Source organism: Dipodomys spectabilis, unplaced genomic scaffold (assembly GCF_019054845.1).
Source record: "Dipodomys spectabilis isolate Male_0828 unplaced genomic scaffold, ASM1905484v1 ptg000360l, whole genome shotgun sequence".
In the NCBI taxonomy this organism is placed as follows: Eukaryota; Metazoa; Chordata; class Mammalia; order Rodentia; family Heteromyidae; genus Dipodomys; species Dipodomys spectabilis.
The window spans coordinates 2,265,933-2,284,628 of record NW_024871037.1 but is presented as its reverse complement, the minus strand read 5'-3'; the positions used below and the strand labels follow the sequence as shown (position 1 = coordinate 2,284,628).

The following is an 18,696-nucleotide window of genomic DNA, read 5'->3' as shown; positions in this document are numbered from 1 at the left end:
CCCAGGCCGGCCTCAAACCACGACCTCAGATCTCAGCCTCCTGAGTAGCTAGGATTACAGGTGTGAGCCACTGACACCCAGCCCTAGCAGACCTTTGATATCTATGGCTGTAATTAATCCTCACACCACTCTACAATGTAGATCCAGATGTGAAAACCAAGGAAGTGACATACATAAAGATCAGTAGTGATTCTCTTCCCCTAAATCTGTACCTTTTCCCCCTGAGTGCTTTAATGCTCATATGATAATCTTTCCTGAACTGGGGCACTGCCACCTGCCCTCAGGAAGCCAGTGGTGTCAGAATGAGTTGTCTTGCTTCTCTAGGCAGGCAGAGAGGAGCAGGAGGGCACAGCAGGCCAAGAGGACCTGAAGAAACTGGTCCAACCTGGAAGCAAGCTCCTCCTAATAATACTCAAGGGGCAAATTCAAGGGCACTCCAAGGAAAGGGCTGGCAAGCTGAGAGACTCCCGGGAGACAAGGCCCCCTTCCTCATATCTTTACTCCGGCAAGCCTTGTGCCTGACAGGCAGGCCCAGTCATGAGCTCATAGAACATCAAGTTCTTCTGCTTTCTCTTATAGCTCAGTCACAGAGAACAGAACGAGGGACCACGCAAAAGCACCAGATGGAGTCCTCTCTATTTTAGCCAAATGCTGTGACTCATTGAAACGAATCCTACCGTTTTCAGAAGTCTAATACCTGCCTCATATTGAAAAATATATAATAATAATAACAATAATAATAGAATAGATTCTTCAGAAGCAAACGATGCTAAGTGATATATATATATATATATATTTAAAAAAATCTGAAAAATGATTCTGCTGGTATTATTCTGAGACTCGATATAACCCAGGCAAGATACAGAATTAGCCTTCACTCTGAGAAGAAAATTTCAGTAAGAAAGTGGCCTCAAAGGACTTAGCTTTACCCTCAACCTCATTGGCAAGACAAAGAGCCACCAGGTGGCACTGGAAGTGATGCTATGCTCAGAAAATCAACTTCAAAGAAACCCACGCTTTTGTGTGTGTGTGTGTGTGTGTGTGTGTGTGTGTGTGTGTGTGTGTGTGTATGTGTGTGTGTGTGTGGTACCAGGGTTTGAACTTGGCCTTACACTTGCTAGGCAAGCATTCTACTGCTGAACCATACCTCCAAGCCCTAATTTTCACTGGTTATTTTTAGGAGAAGGTCTTGCTTCCCACCTAGGTGTGTGCCAACTTTAGACTTCCTATTGTTGCTAGACACACAGGTATGCCAATGAGTACAGCTTCCTTTTGGGGAGACAGAATCTCATGGACTTCTGCTCAGACTGGCCTAGCATCACACTCCTATGATTCCTGCATAACTAAGGATGGAGGGCATACTTTACTGTATCCGTTGAGAAGGAGTCTCACAAGCTTTTCTGTCCAGGCCTGCCTTGGAACTGTGATCCTCCAGTTCTCAGTCTCTCAATTAGCTGGGCATGAGGCACTAGCACCTAGATTAAAGCCACAATTTTATTACACTTATTCTAGGCTTCTGGTTCCCTCACACATACCATAAGGGCCTTGAAAAGGTAACAGAGCCAGGACTCAGGGGGGCACTGGCAGGCCCTGTGTTTCAACCCCAATGCCAACCAAAATTTAAATTTTATTTTAAAAAAAAGGTCAGCCTCCAAAGGTTGCTGACTGCCTTCCCTTAACATTTTTGAAATGACAAAATTCTAAAACTAGAAGACCTTTTTTGTGGTTGCCAGAGATTGGGGATAGGGTGGAAGGGCGGGAGGGAGGTGGGTGTAATTGTGAAAGATCAGACACAGTTGGAACTGTGTTTAGTATATCTCAACTGTACTGACACATAAACAACTGTTCACAAATGATGTGATTTAGGGGCTGGGAAAGTGGCTCAGTGGTAGAGCGCTGGCCTTGCATGCCTGAGGCCCTGGGTTCGATTCCCCAGTACCACATAAGCAAAAAAAATAAAACAAATGATGTGATTTATACACATCTTAATAAGAACGCGTACAAATGAGTACAAGGAAGGTAGGCTCTTGGGAGGCTGGTGGACTGAGCCTCAAAAATCCAAAAGTGAGGGGGACTGAGAATGTGGCTTAGTGTTAGAGTGTTTACCTAGCATGCATGAAGCTCTGGGTTCCATTCCTCAGTACCACATACACAGAAAAAACTGGAAGTGGCACTGTAGTTCCAATGGTAGAGCGCTCGCCTTGAGCTGAAGAACTGAGGGACAGTGCCCAGGCCCAGAGTTCAAAGCCCAGGACTGGTTTTTTAAAAAAAAAAAAAAGTGTTTTTCATATAGTAGGTGCTCAATAAAAGTTTGTTGAATTCATGAATAAATAGGTAGATGGCCCCAAGATCTCCTGGAGAGAAGGTTATATCCAAGGAAGAGTCTAGCTTCACTAGAAAAAAATATTCAAGTTCTAAACACCAAAGCCCTTAACAGAGAAGAGTCCTTTAGAGCTGGGTACCAACCTCCTTCGAACTTCAAGTTTAGAGTTGAATCTCTAAAGGGACATAAGGCACTATATACTAAGGTAGATTACCAAATGCCACCAAGAAGGAAGGCAGGATGCTGACTATAAATAACTACACATACTGCAAGTATCCCTGCTCCCAGTGAGACTCTACGAGTAGTATTGATGGGATATTTTTGTCACTTGTGGGGTTTGAACTTAAGGCCTGGGTGCTGTCCCTGAGCTTTTCTGCTCAAGGCTAGTACTATACCACTTGTGCCACAGCTCCACTTCAGGCTTTTTGGTGGTTAATTGGCAGTAAGAGCCTCACAGACTTCCCTGTCTGGGCTGACTTTGAACCATGATCCTCAGATCTCAGCCTCTTGAGTAGCTAGGATGACAGGCGTGAATCACTGGCACTTGAGCACAAGTAGTCTTCTGCTCGGATGATTATGAATGAGAAAGGCTACTGCAGAATATATAAAAGAAGGAAAGGAAATTTACATCACATACCAGGGAAGAACAAAGGAATTTCTTGGGTGTTTTTTTTTTCCCCCAGTCATGGGGCCTGAACTCTGGGCCTGGGCGCTGTCCCTCAGCTCTTCAGCTCAAGGCTAGCACTCTACCACTTGAGCCACAGCACCACTCCTGGCTTTTTCTGCTTATGTGGTGCTGAGGAATCGAACACAGGGCCTCTTGCATGCAAGGCAAGCACTCTACCACTAAGCCACCTTCCTAGCCCCGAACAAAGGAATTTCTAAGGTCCTCTTCCAACTAGGAGAACAGCCCTGGTCTGAAAGGACAATAAGAAGGCAGGCGCCAGTGGCTCACGCCTGTAATCCCAGCTATTCAGGAGGCTGAGATCTGAGGATGGTGGTTCAAAGCCAGCTCAGGCAGAAAAGTCCCTGTGAGACTCTGATCTTCAATTCACCACTCAGAAAACCGGAAGTGGTACTATGGCTCAAGTGGTAGAGTGCCAGCTGTGAGCACAAACAGGCTCAGGGACAGCACCCAGGCTCTGAGTTCAAGTCCCACAAATGACAAAAAAAAAAAAAAGAATGAAAGAAAGGAAGGAAGATAAGAGCCACGAAGCTATCTGGAGTCCAGAGAATCCTAAGAATGAGGCCACTGATCTTTCCCTGCCTGATGTTGCTGTAGCTCACAGTACCCAAAAAGCCACCGGGCACCGGTGACTCACACCTGTCATCCTAGCTACTCAGGAGGCTGAGATCTGAGGATCATGGTTCAAAGCCAGCCCAGGCAGGAAAGTCTGTGAGACTCTTATCTCCAATAAACCACTAGAAAACTGGAAGTGGCGTTGTGGCTCAAGCGGTAGAGCACTTACCTTGAGCTGAAGAGCGCAAGGACAGCGCTCAAGCCCAGAGTTCAAGCCCCACTACCAACCAAATATATATATATATATATATATATATATATATATATATATATATATATATATATATATATCCAAAAAGACTGAGCAAGGGGTATCCAGCTAGGGCCACTGGAGCAGAATGGCTTGCCTGATATATATCTAGGACACCGGAAAGGCTCCGAGCTTTTCAAAAGTGCCATGGTTTGTTCTAATTCGGGAAGAGACCAAAAAGTATCTGAGACCAAAATTGCTGATTCTTTGGAAAGTAGGAAGGTAGAGAGAAGTATTCCTATATTCAGTGGGGGGGAGGGGGGAGAGAAAAAATCAAGCCACTCAGTAATATATTCAGTATGATGCCATTTCCTCATTTCTGTGTGGGGGTACACAGAAAATTCATGGAGATAAATTCATGAAGAAAGATCTTAGACACAGGCACAGAAAAGAAGTAATGCAGGAGAGCTGGGTATGTGGCTAAAGTGGTAAGGCATTTGCCTCGCAAGATCAAATCTCTGAGTTTAAACCCCAATACCATCCAAAGCGGGAAAAAAAAGAAAAGAGGAGTCTTATTTGGTGTAGTCATAGCACAGGCCTGTAATCCCGGCACTTGGGAAGACGAGGCAAGAAGATCACAAATTAGATGCCAGCCTGGGCTAAATAGTAAGACCCGGAAAAACAGCTGGGCACTGGTGGCTCACACCTGTCATTCTAGCTACTCAGGAGGCTGAGATCTGAGGATCATGATTCGAAGCCAGCCCGAGCAGAAAAGTCTCTGAGACTCTTCTCTCCAATAAACTACCCAGAAAAGGTTGGAAGTGGAGCTGTGACTCAAGAGGCAGTGTTAGCCTTGAGCACAAAAGCGGCTCAGGGACAGCACCCAGGTCTTGAGTTCAAACCCCAGGACTAGAGGGGGAGGGGAGTCTTTATGTCAGGCCTGGGAAGGTGGCTCAGTGGTAGAGCGCTTGCCTTGCATGCGGGAGGCCCTGGGTTCGATTCCTCAGCAGCACATAAGCAGAAAAAGCCAGATGTGGCACTGTGGCTCAAGTGGTAGAGTGTTAGCCTTAAACTGAAGAGCTGAGGGACAGCGCCCAGGCCCAGAGTTCAAGCCTCATGACCAACAACAACAAAAAAAAAAAGTCTTTATGTCAGTTAATTTAATTCTAATACAGACTCAAGTGTTCCTAAAGAAAAAGATCCTACAAACTCAATCATCATTGATTGCTAAGGGACGAATGAAGACAACTCTATATGGCATCTAGGCCACCAACAGGCAGCCACCCCTGGGATTTCAGAGGCTAAGTTGAAAAGACTCTGGAAACTACCAGCAGCACCTTCAAAAGCAGCTTTGAGTGGGCCTGGGAAAGGGAAGAAAACCTAGTTCAGGAGGTAGCAGGGTTCAGGTGGGGGTATATGCCTGTGTGTTCATATGCTGGGAAAAAGAATTGTTATTCATCTGAATCTCAGGCTATAAGAGAAATCTTCAGCAGGTGCCAGTGGCTCATGCCTGTCTCCCTAGCTACTCAGAGAGGCTAAGATCTGAGGCTCAAGGTTCAAAGCCAACCTGGCCAAAAAGCCAGAAGTGGAACTGTAGTGCCACTGTGGTAGAGCACCAGCCTTAAGCAAGAAAAGTTCCAGTCCAGCATGCAGCATGCATGCACGTGTAAACACACACACACACACACACACACACACACACACACACACACACACACACACACACACACACACACACACACTCCTGCCCAAGGCTGGTGGAGTACCTGTACCTTGAAACCCAGAGAATTCTTGCTGCCATTCTTTTAGCCTTGTGCCTTTGGCTGAGTTCTCTGTGCTAGTCTATAGAATCCAGTAGGGCTGACTGTTGTTTCTTCACCAAATTAGAGCCTGTAGCAGACCCTGGTATATCTCCTGGGCTAAATAAATGCTTGCTGATAGAGCTGGGAATGTGGTTTAGTGGTAGAGTGCTTGCCTAGCATGCATGAGTCTCTGGAGAAGAAGATGGAGGAGGAGGAGGAGCAGGAGGAGGAGGAGGAGGAGGAGGAAGAAAACAACTTTATTAGAATCACTCTATTTCTCTACTAGTGTTTAGAGCACACTGACATTTGACTAAGGTGTACCTTTTGTGACTTCGATAGTTTGAAAGGAAGAAAAGAACTTCACCATCTCTGCCCCAATTCTCAATTACACCCTGAGCTCTTGGCTTGACCCAAAGTGCATTGCAAAAGTGGGCTGTTCTGAGTAGTCACATTGCCATTCCTGGGGCTTGAACTCAGGACCTGGGCACTGTCCCTGAGCTTCTTCTGCTCAAAGCTAGCACTCTACCACTTGAGCCACAGCGCCACCTCCTAAGTAGTCCCATTATAGCAGTAGCAGAGGCCTGACCTCTAATTTCCATCCAGTGAGGCCTGGGCTTTTTTGTTTTCCTTCTGGCCCTGAGGCCTTATAAACTAAGAATACCCTAAAGCAGGCTACTGCTTTCCATCTCCACTCTTCTATATCTGAGGATGTACAACAGGGGGAAGAAAGATGTCCAACCCTAGTCCTTCCCAGGACCATGAAAGTTTCTTCATCCCCAAACAGCAACCCCTCCTGTCCCAATTACCCTAGACATGATACTTTTTGTTGTTGGTGGTGGTGGTGATGGTGGTTGTGGGGCCTGAACTCTGGGCCTGGGCGCTGTCCCTCAGCTCTTCAGCTCAAGGCTAGCGCTCTACCACTTGAGCCACAGCGCCACTTCTGGCTTTTTTTTCTGCTTATGTGGTGCTGAGGAATTGAACCCAGGGCCTCATGCATGCAAGGCAAGCGCTCTACCACTGAGCCACCTTCCCAGCCCTGAAGTCAGTCTTTCTACCCCCCACCAGAGGAACCAAGAGAGCATGTAAACAAAATCCCTCAGCTCCTCCCAAGTACCACTTACTATCTTTTCAAAAGCAGTGCGTGAAAATGCTTTATGTACATGTGTGAAAATGGAACAAGGAAACTTGATGAGACTGGTTTGGGGGAAGGGAGGAAAGGAGGGAGAATGATAGAGGAGATGATTATGATTAAAATGTAGGCATAAATGGATGTGCTGAAATAAAACTTCTTTATACAACTAATGGATGAGGGAGGAAGGGAGGAAAGGAGGAAGGAAGGAAGGAAGGAAGGAAGGAGGGAGGGAGGGAGGGAAAGGAGGGAGGGAGGGAGGGAGGGGAAGAAGGAAAGCAAGCAATATTTGTCTTATTTATTTGTTTGTTTTTGCCAGTCCTGGGGCTTGAACACAGGACCTGGAACTGTCCTTGAGCTTCTTTTATTCAAGGCTAGCTGCTCTACCACTTGAGCCACAGCACCACTTCCAGCTTTTTCTATGTATGTGGGACTGAGGAATCAAACCCAGGGTTTCATGCATGCTAGGCAAGCACTCTACCACTAAGCCACCTTCCCAGCCCCACTATGTATATCTTTATCTGAGCTCCTTGGGGGAGAGTAAGGGGTTGGGATTAGGGGAGGCCGTGTGGCAGATCCCATTTACTGGAAGCATCCAGAGTTAGCTGTCCTTCCTCCTCTTTTCCACTGGCTTGACCAGTATCAAAAACTACCTCCGTAGGAAACCCCTCCCCTCTAGCCTTGCTCAGTAGGTGGTTTATCTCAGACTGCCAGGCAATCAGGCCTAAGCACCATTACTTGCAAAAAATACTTTCAGCACAGGAGGAGAGCGGTGATGGATGCTAGGCCATGGGAAAAGTCCTATTCCAGCCCACTGGCTTCTGACTCAGCCCAATGTGCCACCATCTGCCTCTTGGCCCCTGAGAAACATACATTCTAGAATCTCTCTGTCTCTCTGTCTGTCTCTCTCTCTCGCTACCAGTTGCCAATCAGCAGCTTACAACCTCAAAGCCGCAACCATCTTCCCAATCCTGCCTTCTTCCTTCCTCCCAGTCTCCAAACCTACAAAGGTTACCCCAGCTGAAAACAAACATCCTTAGCAGGCTGGGAAGGTGGCTTAGTGGTAGAGTGCTCGCCTAGCATGCATGAAGCCCTGGGTTCGATTCCTTAGGTCCTCATTGATAGAAAAAGCTGGAAGTGGTGCTGTGGCTCAAGGGATAGAGTGGATGCTAGAGCCAAAAATGCAAGGAGATATGACAAAGTAAGTAGGACTCGAGAAACAAAGAACTTCCACTCATTTTGCTGTATCATTGCTAAATGACTCCATGTTTTTTTTTCTTTTCTTTTTGTCAGTCGTGGGGCTTGAACTCTGGGCTTGGGCACTGTCCCTGCACTCTTCAGCTCAAGGCGAGCGCTCTACCACTTCAGCCATAGCGCCACTTGCAGTTTTCTAGTGGTTTATTGGAGATAAGAATCTCACGGAGGGCTGGGAAGGTGGCCCTGGGTTCGATTCCTCAGCACCATATAGTTGCACTGTCAAAGCTTATAGACTTCACAAATATTATAGACCATGATAATGATAATTTGCCTTGTGAGGGTTAAAATGTGTTTGTGACTTTAACTAAGTATCACTCTCCCACAAGACTGTGAAATTTATGTAATCACCTAATCTCAATTTTAAAAAAAATTTTTTAAGCTCATGGGGCTGGGAAGGTGGCTCCCTGGTAGAGTGCTTGCTTTGCATGCCTGAGGCCCTGGGTTTGATTCTTCAGCACCACATAAGCAAAAAAAACAAAAACCTGGAAGTGGCACTGTGGCTCAAGTGGTCCAGCGCTAGTCTTGAGATGAAGAGCTGAGGGACAGCGCCCAGGCCCAGAGTTCAGGCCCCATGACCAACAACAAAAACAAAGAAGCTCAGGGTCAGTGCCCAGTGTCCCCAAGGCTGTCCAAAACAAAAACCCAAAAAAGCCAGGCGCTGGTGGCTCACACCTATAATCCTAGCTACTCAGGAGGCTGAGATCTGAGGATCACAGTTCAAAGCCAGCCCAGGCAGGAAAGTCCGTGAGACTCTTATCTCCAATAAACCACTAGAAAACCAGGAATGGCAGTGTGGCTCAAGCGGTAGAGGGCTTGCCTTGAGCTGAAGAGTGCAGGAACAGCACCAAGGCCAGAGTTCAAGCCCTATGGCCTACTATATGTATATGCTCAGCTAGATTGCTCATGAAGATTTATGAAAAGGAGTAAGGACCAAAGAGTCAAAGTGACCTTGTCTCCACAGTGAGGGCTGGTGGCCTAGGCTTTAGTTGAGAGCTTGTACAATAAATAGGGTGGGACCTTTTAAATGAACTCTCCAATCCAAACCCGAAATTGCTGTATATAGCAATAAGGAGGCCGGACCGTAGTGGACCCTCAAGCCCCATAATTATCCCCCACGGATTCAGAGCTCCCAGAGGAACCACACTCTTAATCAAGTTTAATTCAAACGTGCTCTGTGGTAGGACATAGGAATGCTTAACCCTGTTCAGGGAACCTGGCATCAATTAATAGTCATTTATTGCTAGGTCTCATGCAGAGTGCTTTCAATTCTAACATTTCATTTGATAAGGCAAATGTTTGTTCAATTGACTGTAGTTGATTCATTCTCTTGGAGCTCCAGGATTGCCTCAATTTCCTCCTCTTCCTTATCTTTTTTTTTTTTCAGAAACCAGGTGGCATTAATAGTAAAGTACTTGCAACTGAGGTACTACTTTATTTTAATAACCCAGACTTGACTACCTGGATGCCTACTGATACTGGGGCTTGAACTCTGGGCCTGGGTGCTGTCCCTGAACTTTTTTGCTCAAGGCTGGCACTCTACCACTTGAACCACAACTGTACTTCTGGCTTTGGGTACTTAGTTGGAGATGAGAATCTCCTGGATTTTCCTGCCCATGGACTACTTGAGCCACAGCGCCACTTCTAGCTTTTTCTGCTCAGGTGGTGCTGAAATCGAACCCAGGTCCTCATGCATGCAAGGCAAGCACTCTACCACTGAGCCACCTTCCCAGCCCCCTTCCATCCTTCTCATACCAGCTTTTCTCCTGCTATGCGTGCTTGACACTTTCACCTGTAGAGTACCTGATGCTTCTGGGGACATCTATTGAAATGCTAGGGCACCTTTAAGAAAGTCTAGTGGTTAGATGGGTGACGGTGTTTCATGTTTTGTAATCTTAGCTACTCAGGAGGCTGAGATTTGAGAATCATGATTCGAAGCCAGCCCAGGCAGGCAAATAGTCCTTGAGACTCTTATAATAAACCCCTAGAAAATCAGAAGTCACACTGTGGCTCAAATGGTAGAGCACCTGCCTTGAGCTGAAGAGCTGAGGGACAGCACCCAGGCCCAGAGTTTAAGCCCCACGACCAACAAAACTAACTAACTAAATAAATAAAAGGACAACAAATTGGACACCCATAGCTCACAACTGTCATCGTAGCTACTCAACAGGCTGAGATCTGAGGGTCGCAGTTCAAAGCCAGCCTGGGCAGGAAAATCCATGAGACTCTTATCTCCAATCAGAACCCTTCCCCCTCCCTCAAAAAAAAAGTAAACCCAGCCAGAAGTAGAGATATGGCTGAAGTGATAGCATGCTAGCCTTGAGCAGAAAAGCTCAGAGACAGCACCCAGGAATGGCAAACAAACACACATCATCTGCCAAAGCCCAACAATGCCCTGGAAGGAAGCAATCTCCCACACACCCTGACATTTGAGGTAACCTGGTTGGAGCCCACAAAACCTTCAGAGCAGCAGAAGCTACAAAAAGCACCAGAGCCGTCTCTTTCTCTACAAGTGAAGGAATCAGCCAGCTTCCTGACTAGAAGGGACAGAACTAGGTCTCCTTTAGTTTAACCCTTTCCTGTCCATCCCTCCCTCCATCACAAAGCTTTAGAAATCTCCAATGCGCCTGGTAGTCTGTCAGAACACCTGCAGGGCATAGCTAGAACAATGCTCAAGATGGCTAACCATCTCAGGAACAGCCAGGCTGCATCAGGCTCTGCAGGCCCAAGGCTTTTCAGGCCTGGGAAGGTGGCTTAGTGGTAGAGTACTTGCCTAGCATGCAGGAAGCCCCTGCGTTCAATTCCTCAGTATCACATCCACAGCAAAAACTGAAAATGGCGTTGTGGCTCAAGTGGTAGAGCGCTAGCCTTGAGCAAAAGAAGCTTGGGGACAGCGGCCAGGCCCAGAGTTCAAGCCCCACAATGGACAAAAAAAGAAAAAGACAAAAAGACAAAAAAAGGATGCTGATCTACCAGATGCAACCTTGAGACAGGAAGTAAATAATTCCTCTCGTTGCTCTCAGCTTGACTCTGTAGCCATTTTGTCCCTTCTGAGAAATCTCTTCATTTAAAGCTGTTTCTAACACTTTTAAAGGATGTGTGATGTTGAACTTCTGATGGATGAACTTGTTTTCTAACCTCAATGAGACTGAAGAACACTGGGTAAGTGTACTTTTCCTTTTTCCTTGTCTCACCAAAATCAGATATGAAAGGTGGAAGAGAGTTTGGAGATCATATTTATTGTGCAGGTCCTGGGGCTTGAACTCAAGGCCTGAGCTCTGTCCCTGAGTTTATTTTGCTCAAGGCTACTGCTCTACAACTTGAGCCACAGCTCCACGTCTGGCTTTTTTGGTGGTTCACTGGAGACAAGAGTCTCACGGACTTTTCCTGCCTGGGTTGGCTCTGAACTGTGATCCTCAGGTCTCAGCCTCCTGAGTAGCTAGGATTAGAAGCATAAGACACCCGCACCCAGCTAAATCTCTCATTTTTGTGATGAAATAACTGAAATTTTGTGGTTCGGTAGTACAGCACTTATTTATCAGAAACAATGCCCTGGGTTTGATCTCCAAGACTTCAAAAACAGAAATAAAAAGAAACTAAAAACAGCTGAAGATGTAGCCAACCCTACAGTCAGTTTGGGGCAATGTCATGATTGATTAAAACATAATTTTTTAGGGGGGGGGGGGTCTGGTCGTGGGGCTTGAACTCTGGGCCTGGGCGCTGTCCCTCAGCTCTTCAGCTCAAGGCTAGCGCTCTACCACTTGAGCCACAGTGCCACTTCCGGTTTTTTTCTTTTTGCTTATGTGGTGCTGAGGAATCGAACGCAGGGCCTCAGGCATGCAAGGCAAGCGCTCTACCACTGAGCCACCTTCCCAGCTCCACCCTATACTATTCTTTATCCAAATGTCCTTCTTCCTCTTTTCTCCTCCTCATTGCCTTCCCCAGGATCTTGCTGGATTTTCCTTCTTGAAGCAGGAGGCAGGAAAGTAGAGACAGAGCTCCCCAGCTGCGCTTTGTGTATGACATTTCAGTTTGCTCAAGGCTGCTAGCTGGTTGTTCCTTTAAATGGCTCATCTTAGGCCTTTGAAGCTCCCAGCCGAATAAGCTAATGTTGTGAATGTGTTCTGTAAGCTGTAAAACGCAACACAAATATATGTTCTCCTATTTTAGGGTATGGAATAATACAACCCCTTGTAAATCACGCTCTCATTTATCTTACCTCTGTGAGACAAAGATAAGTCAGAAGCAAACTGTAATTGAAGGACGAGAAGGTAGAGAGTACAGAGCTAGATATATTTTTTTTTCTTTTTCTCCCCCTAGACCATAATCCTCATGAGGACTGAGCCCACTCTGTATTCTTTTCTTTGTTCTTTACGCACCATCCGGGGACAGATTCAATTAAAGGTTGAACACACAGATACATTTGTACACACAAAAAAACCTTTTATGCTAGGCATGTCTCTATAACCCCAGCTTTTAGATGGCTACAGCCAAGGTTACACCGTGAGATCTTATCTCACAAAACCAAACAAGAACAGGAAATATGGCTCAAGTGGGTAGACCTCTATAAGGAAAAGTAATAATAAAACCCCTGTTTAAAAAAAAATGGAGGTTGGGTGGGGCACCAGTGGCTCACGCCTGTAATCCTAGCTACTCAAGAAGCTGAGATCTGAGGATCGCAGTTCAAAGCCAGCCTGGGCAGGAAAGTACTTGAGTCTCTTATCTCCAATAAACCACCAGAAAACTGGAAGTGGTGCTGTGGCTCAAGTGGTAGAGCACTCGCCTTCAGCTGAAGAGCTGAGGGACAGCGCCCAGGCCCAGAGTTCAGGCACCACAACTGACAAAAAAAAGGAGGCTAGGATTTAGCTATGTGGAAGAGCATTTGCCTGGAAATTGTAAGGCCCTGAGTTCAGTCCTCATCTTTGCAAATAATAATGATATTAACAATAATAATAAACACAAATTAACATAAAATATTTAGTTGGGAATTATTGGCTTAGCCCCATAATCCTAGCTACTCAGGAGGCTGAAATCTGAGGACTGAGGTTCAAGGCCAAGCCCAAGCAGAAAATTTCCCCAGATGCTTCTCTCCAATTAGCCAGCAAAAAAAGCCAGAAGTGGGGATGTGACTCAAATGGTAGAGCACCAGGCTTGAGTGAAAAAGCCAAGCAAGCACAGAAGATTCAAACTGGGAATGTGGCTTAGTGGTAGAATGCCTGATTAGCATGCATGAAGCCCTGGATTCGATTCCTAAACAGAAAAGGCTGGACGTGGCTCTGCAGCTCAAGTGGTAGAGCGCTAGCCTTGAGCAAAAGAAACTCAGGGACAGTACCTAGGCCCTGAGTTCAAGCCCCAGGACTGGCAAAAAAAAAAAAAAAAAAAAAAAATGAATACCTGATTTCAAGCCTCAGTACTAGCACAAAAACAAATTTTTTTTAAAAGCACCCAGAAAACTGACCTACTACTACATTGTTCTTTGGCACTTAAATTAGTCTAACTCCTTTTAGTGATCTCCTAATCTCTCCATCTCTGAATCCATCAACAAACTTCTTCTTAGAAAGGCAAAATTTCAAGTCAGGAATAGTGGTACACTCCTGCAATACCAGCTACTTCAGAGGTAGAGACTGGATCACAGTTTGAGGCTATCCCCAAGTATATATGCTATACCTTATTCAAAAAATAACTAAAGAAAAAAGGAGCTGGGCACCAGTGGCTCACACCTACAATCCTAGCTACTCAGACGGCTGAGATCTAAGGACTACAGTTTAAGCCAGCCTGGGCAAGAAAGTCTGTGAGACGCTTATCTCTATTTAACCAGTAGAAAACTGGAAGTGACACTGGGACTTAAAGTGATAGAACACTAGCTTTGAGGGAAAAAGCTCACAGATAGCACTCAGGCCCTGAGTTCAAGTCCCACAACCAACAACAAAAAAGGGAGGGATGCTAGGGATATAGACCACGTAGTAGAGCACCTGCCTAGCAAACACAAGACCCTGGGGTTCAAAAAAATATAGAAAGGGGGCTGGGAAGGTGGCTCAGTGGTAGAGCACTTGCCTTGCATGCCTGAGGCCCTGGGTTCGATTCCTCAGCACCACATAAGCAAACAAAAAAAGCCGGAAGTGGCGCTGTGGCTCAAATGGTAGAGTGCTAGCCTTGAGCTGAAGAGCTGAGGGACAGCGCCCAGGCCAAGAGTTCAGGCCCCACGACTGGACCAAAAAAAAAATATATATATATATATAGAAAGAAGGAAGGAGGAAGGGAGGGAAGGAGAGAAGGACCCAAAAATAAATAAATAAATAAAGAGATAAATAAAGAAACCCCCTTCCTTTAGAAGAATGCAGCTCATCCCAGGGCACACAGCTTGGAGAATGGCATCTAAGACAAAAATTCAGGTATCTTCCCATCTGACACTCTTTTTTTTTTTTTTTTGGGTCCGGTCATGGGGCCTGAACTCTGGTCCTGGGCACTGTCCCTCAGCTCTTCAGCTCAAGGCTAGCACTCTACCACTTGAGCCACAGCACCACTTCCAGCTTTTTTCTTTTTGCTTATGTGGTGCTGAGGAATCGAACCCAGGGCCTCAGGCATGCAAGGCAAGCGCTCTACCACTGAGCCACCTTCCCAGCCCCCCATCTGACACTCCTTGTGGAAGGTAAAGCCAATATAACACTAGGGAGCAACCCTGAGATGAGAAACAGGAAGTTCTTCCTTGAGGGACTCTTGGAGGCCCAAAGTTCCCCATGGGGAGCTTCATCCCAATGGGCTAAGAGACAGCCTTATAGATGTGTCACACTGCTATTTATGGAATTCAAGTCAGGCTCTCCATCAGTTGGAGCTGACCCCACACAGAGCCCCAATCAGCTGAGGATGAGGATGAACGGATTGATTCAGCCTGAGGTGGCAAGAGGTAATACAGCCATAGGAAAGAACCATGATTCAACTCCTGCAGAAACTCCCTCTAGATTTAGCCAAACAATCATCCTTCTTTCGGCCCTCTACCCACCTTTATGAGGTTTCTCAGTGCTACAAAACTCACAGTCTGGGGCTGGGAAGGTGGCTCAATGGTGGAGTGCTTGCCTTGCATGTATGAGGCCCTGGGTTCCATTCCTCAGCACCTCATAAGCAGAAAAAGCCAGAAGTTGCACTGTGGCTCAAGTGATACAGTGCTAGTCTTGAGCTGAAGAGCTGAGGGACAGTGCCCAGGCCCAGAGTTCGGGCCCCACGACTGACCAAAAAAGAAAAAAACCTCACAATCTTTTTTTTTCTTTCTGTGCCAGTCCTGGGGCTTGAACTCACGGCCTTGAGTTCTTATTTGGCTTTTTCCACTCAGAGCTGGCACTTTTACACCTCCAGCTCCAGCGCTTTGCTGGTTAATTGGAGATAAGAGGTCTCTAGCTAGTTTTATACTTTTATCCTCAGATCTCAGCCTCCTGAGTAGCTAAGATTATAGGTATGAACCACCAGTGCCCAACAAAATTCACAATCATGCTGTCAAAAAAAAAAAAAAAATACATCCCTAGCCAGATGCCAGTGGCTCACGCCTGTAGTCCTTGCTACTCCGGAAGCTGAGATCTGAGAATCACATTCGAAGCCAGCCCAGGCAGGAAAATCCATGAGACTCTTACCTCCAATAAACTACTCAGAAAAAGCCAGAAGTGGTGTTGTGGCTCAAGTGGTAGAGCACTAGTCTACAGCAAGACAGGGACAATGCCCAGGCCTTGAGTTCAAGCCTCAGGACTGGTTAAAAAAAAAAGAAAAAGAAAAAATTTTAATCCCTGTGCAGTGCTCTTTCTTGAATGCCCAGAGGCACAGGCCTGAGGGATTTTTTTTTCTCCACCAATGGGCCCAATCAGTTCAGCAGCATCTCAGAACAGAACAAACTAAATTTGGCATCAGGTATCTGAGACGCACTGGTGAAAGGAAGTAGAAGCCATTCCAGTGCTGAAGGAGAGACAGACCATGTCTCTGTCTTCCTATGCAGCTGTCTGCCCAGGCAGCTGAGGTATTATGATAAGCCAAATATAGGCTGGAAGAGTAAATTCCACCTCTGAAGCATCTCTGGTCTTGAGCTTTGATAACAAAGAGCCAGCTCACCTCCTGAGCCTGACAGCGCCTTGCCCACAGCGAGGAAGACATTGTGTGTCTGCTAAATCAAACAAGAACCCACGATCCCCTAATTTCCAACAGCTCATGGCTCTGCCCTGCAGCAGGATACATATATGGAAGAAAAATGAAATGCTGAAAAGGAGTATGAGCCGTACCTACCAGCTTCCTTTCTCTCTCTCTCTCAGCTGTCCAAATCTTTACAAAATTCTACCTGCTTGTGGGCTCTGCAACATCTGATAGACCACTAGCAGAGCAGCCTGTCTGATTAACCAGAAAAGAAAGGGCTAATTCTCCATACACAGAGCTCCTAATAGCAAGGTGTTTTTCCATTCAGTTATAGAAGCTTTTCCTAGGAGGTGGAGTACTTAAGTCTGACTATGCTTCTGTCAAGCTAAAATCCAAACAGCGACTCAACCCGCAGCAAGATAGTCAGTATATGCAATGCTAAGAGTTGTGTTATCCAACTGCATCACTGTTAATAGATGATGTAAAATGGGCAGATCTACCTCTTAAAAGGGATGCTCACAGGCTAGCTTGTTTGCGACCAGTTTCAGGCTGCTAATAGCTCTTCATCACTGTTAGCTGTCTCAGAAATGACTTCTCACCAGGTACTGATGGCGCATGCCTTTAATTCTAGCTTCGTAGGATGCTAAGATCTGAGGATCACAGTTCGAAGCCAACCCTGGCAAGAAAGCCCACTAGACTCTAATCTCCAATCACACATACACACACACACACACACACACACACACACACACACACACAAGCTATAAGTGGAAGTGTGGCTCTAGTGGCAGAGTGCTAGCCTTGATCAAAAATGCTCAGAGACAGTACCCAAGCCCTGAATTCAAGCCCAAGGACTGGCCAAAAAAAAAAAAGAAGAAGAAAAAAGACTTTTGGAGAAATAAATACAACAGACACAGGCAAATGAAGAGATAGCAGACAGACAGATGATAGAGACATAGACAGGCAAATAGACAAATAGATGATAGATAGATGATAGATAGATGATAGATAGATAGATAGATAGATAGATAGATAGATAGATAGATAGATAGAGATACACATACTTCTACCACACAGAGAAGACAAAGCTATTTGCCTTTTCCTTAGATGGGGGTAACAACTCCCCCATCTAAGGCTTAGATGGTTCAAAAAATAATACCTTCCATTTTATCTTGTCATCTCTTGGTAGTTTTCCTGAGTTTTCCATCTACTGACTTATATGTTGGCATTCCTCTCTCCTCTGCAATTCACTGCAACTTGATTTGTTTTATGTTTTTACAGAATGTGCGTTGGCAAATGTTTAAACCAAGCTGCTATCACAGTATTTGGTCAGAAATGTTCTGCTGAAAGCATTCTACATGTGTTTCTGCTTTTCCACTGGTTTGATGGAGGTGGTGTTCTAAGTCACTGGGGCTTATCTGGGGTTAGGTAATTTCATAGCTTTTTTGTTCCCCCTTTCACCTGAATGTATATTCCCTAAATCTTGGTGAATGCTCATGACTATTAGTAGTGCTTGGCCTACTGCTCACCAGCGAGCAGTTTTTCTTGCCCAGAGATGGTTAACAGCCACTAACTGCCTGAGGAACACAGAAGACGGAGTTCACGGTTCAACTATTTCCATATCTCTCAGCTCCTTACGGTGACACTTATCTTTCCTGACAGCCACTCCCATTGTCTTCTTTCCTTGGCCCCAACACAATGGACACATGCAGACACTGGCAGACAAGGGAGGACGTTTTCCATCCCATTGCTCCCCTAGTGCGGAGAGACCAAGCTAAGGTTACATAAGCCCCTCCTGAGTGGTTAGAACCCCAGGGTTTGAAGAGAAGAATTTGGGGGTTCGTGATGGAGTCACGCTCTACAGGGCCTTGAGACTCTCCGGCTTGCTTGCCTGGCAAGAAACTGGGGATGGATGGTGGAAAGTGGGGGTGCAGAGGCTGGAAACCAGGGGCTGGTGGGGGGGGTTGGTTGGTTGTTTTTCCCACGACCACCTGACTCACGCCCATCTGGCAGAGCTCAACGTGCACCCCCAAAAACCTCCATGTCCGTGAGATCGTGGCACCTCTCAGGCCCACGGGGCTTATTCAGGCTGCAGCAACCCTGTCTCCCCCGACCCCGTCCCTGGGTCCCCAGACGTGAGCTTACCTGCCGGGGCCTGCGCCAGGGCCAGGGCCGGGGCCCGGACCCGAGGCTGGAGGTCCGGCCGTGGCCCGCGCCGCGCCCGCCGCGGGGAGCTGTCCACCGCCGGCTGGTGCTGAAGGAGGCTTCCCTGCACCCGGGCCGGGGCCCGGCCCCAGGCCAGAGCCTCCGGGTGGCAGTGGCCCATCACCAGCGCCACCCTCCAGGCTGGCCTCGTTGCCCATGGTGGGCGAGGTGGGAGGGCGGGAACCGGATCGCCCTGGTTCCCCGGGCCGGCGGTTCCCCGGGGGTGATGCTCACACTCTAGGCGCCGCCGCCGCCGCCGCCGCCGCCGCCGCCGCCGCCGCCGCCGCCGCCATCTCCCAAGCTGGGCTCGCGCGCCGCCGTCTGCTACTGCGCATGCGCGTCACATCCCTGCACACGCCTCTCCCCCCCCCCCCCCCACTTCCC

The 18,696-nt window shown here is 46.9% G+C and overlaps 1 protein-coding gene across 1 annotated transcript in view; it reads right to left on the bottom strand.

Annotated features, from left to right (window-relative positions):
* Positions 1-18,470, bottom strand: part of Bsn (bassoon presynaptic cytomatrix protein) — a 61,463-nt gene extending 42,993 nt beyond the window's left edge. The window contains exon 1 of the mRNA XM_042665845.1: positions 18,253-18,470. Coding sequence (XP_042521779.1) covers positions 18,253-18,470 — 218 coding nt within the window. The remainder of the gene's footprint in view (positions 1-18,252) is intronic.
* Between the last annotated feature and the right edge of the window lie 226 nt (positions 18,471-18,696).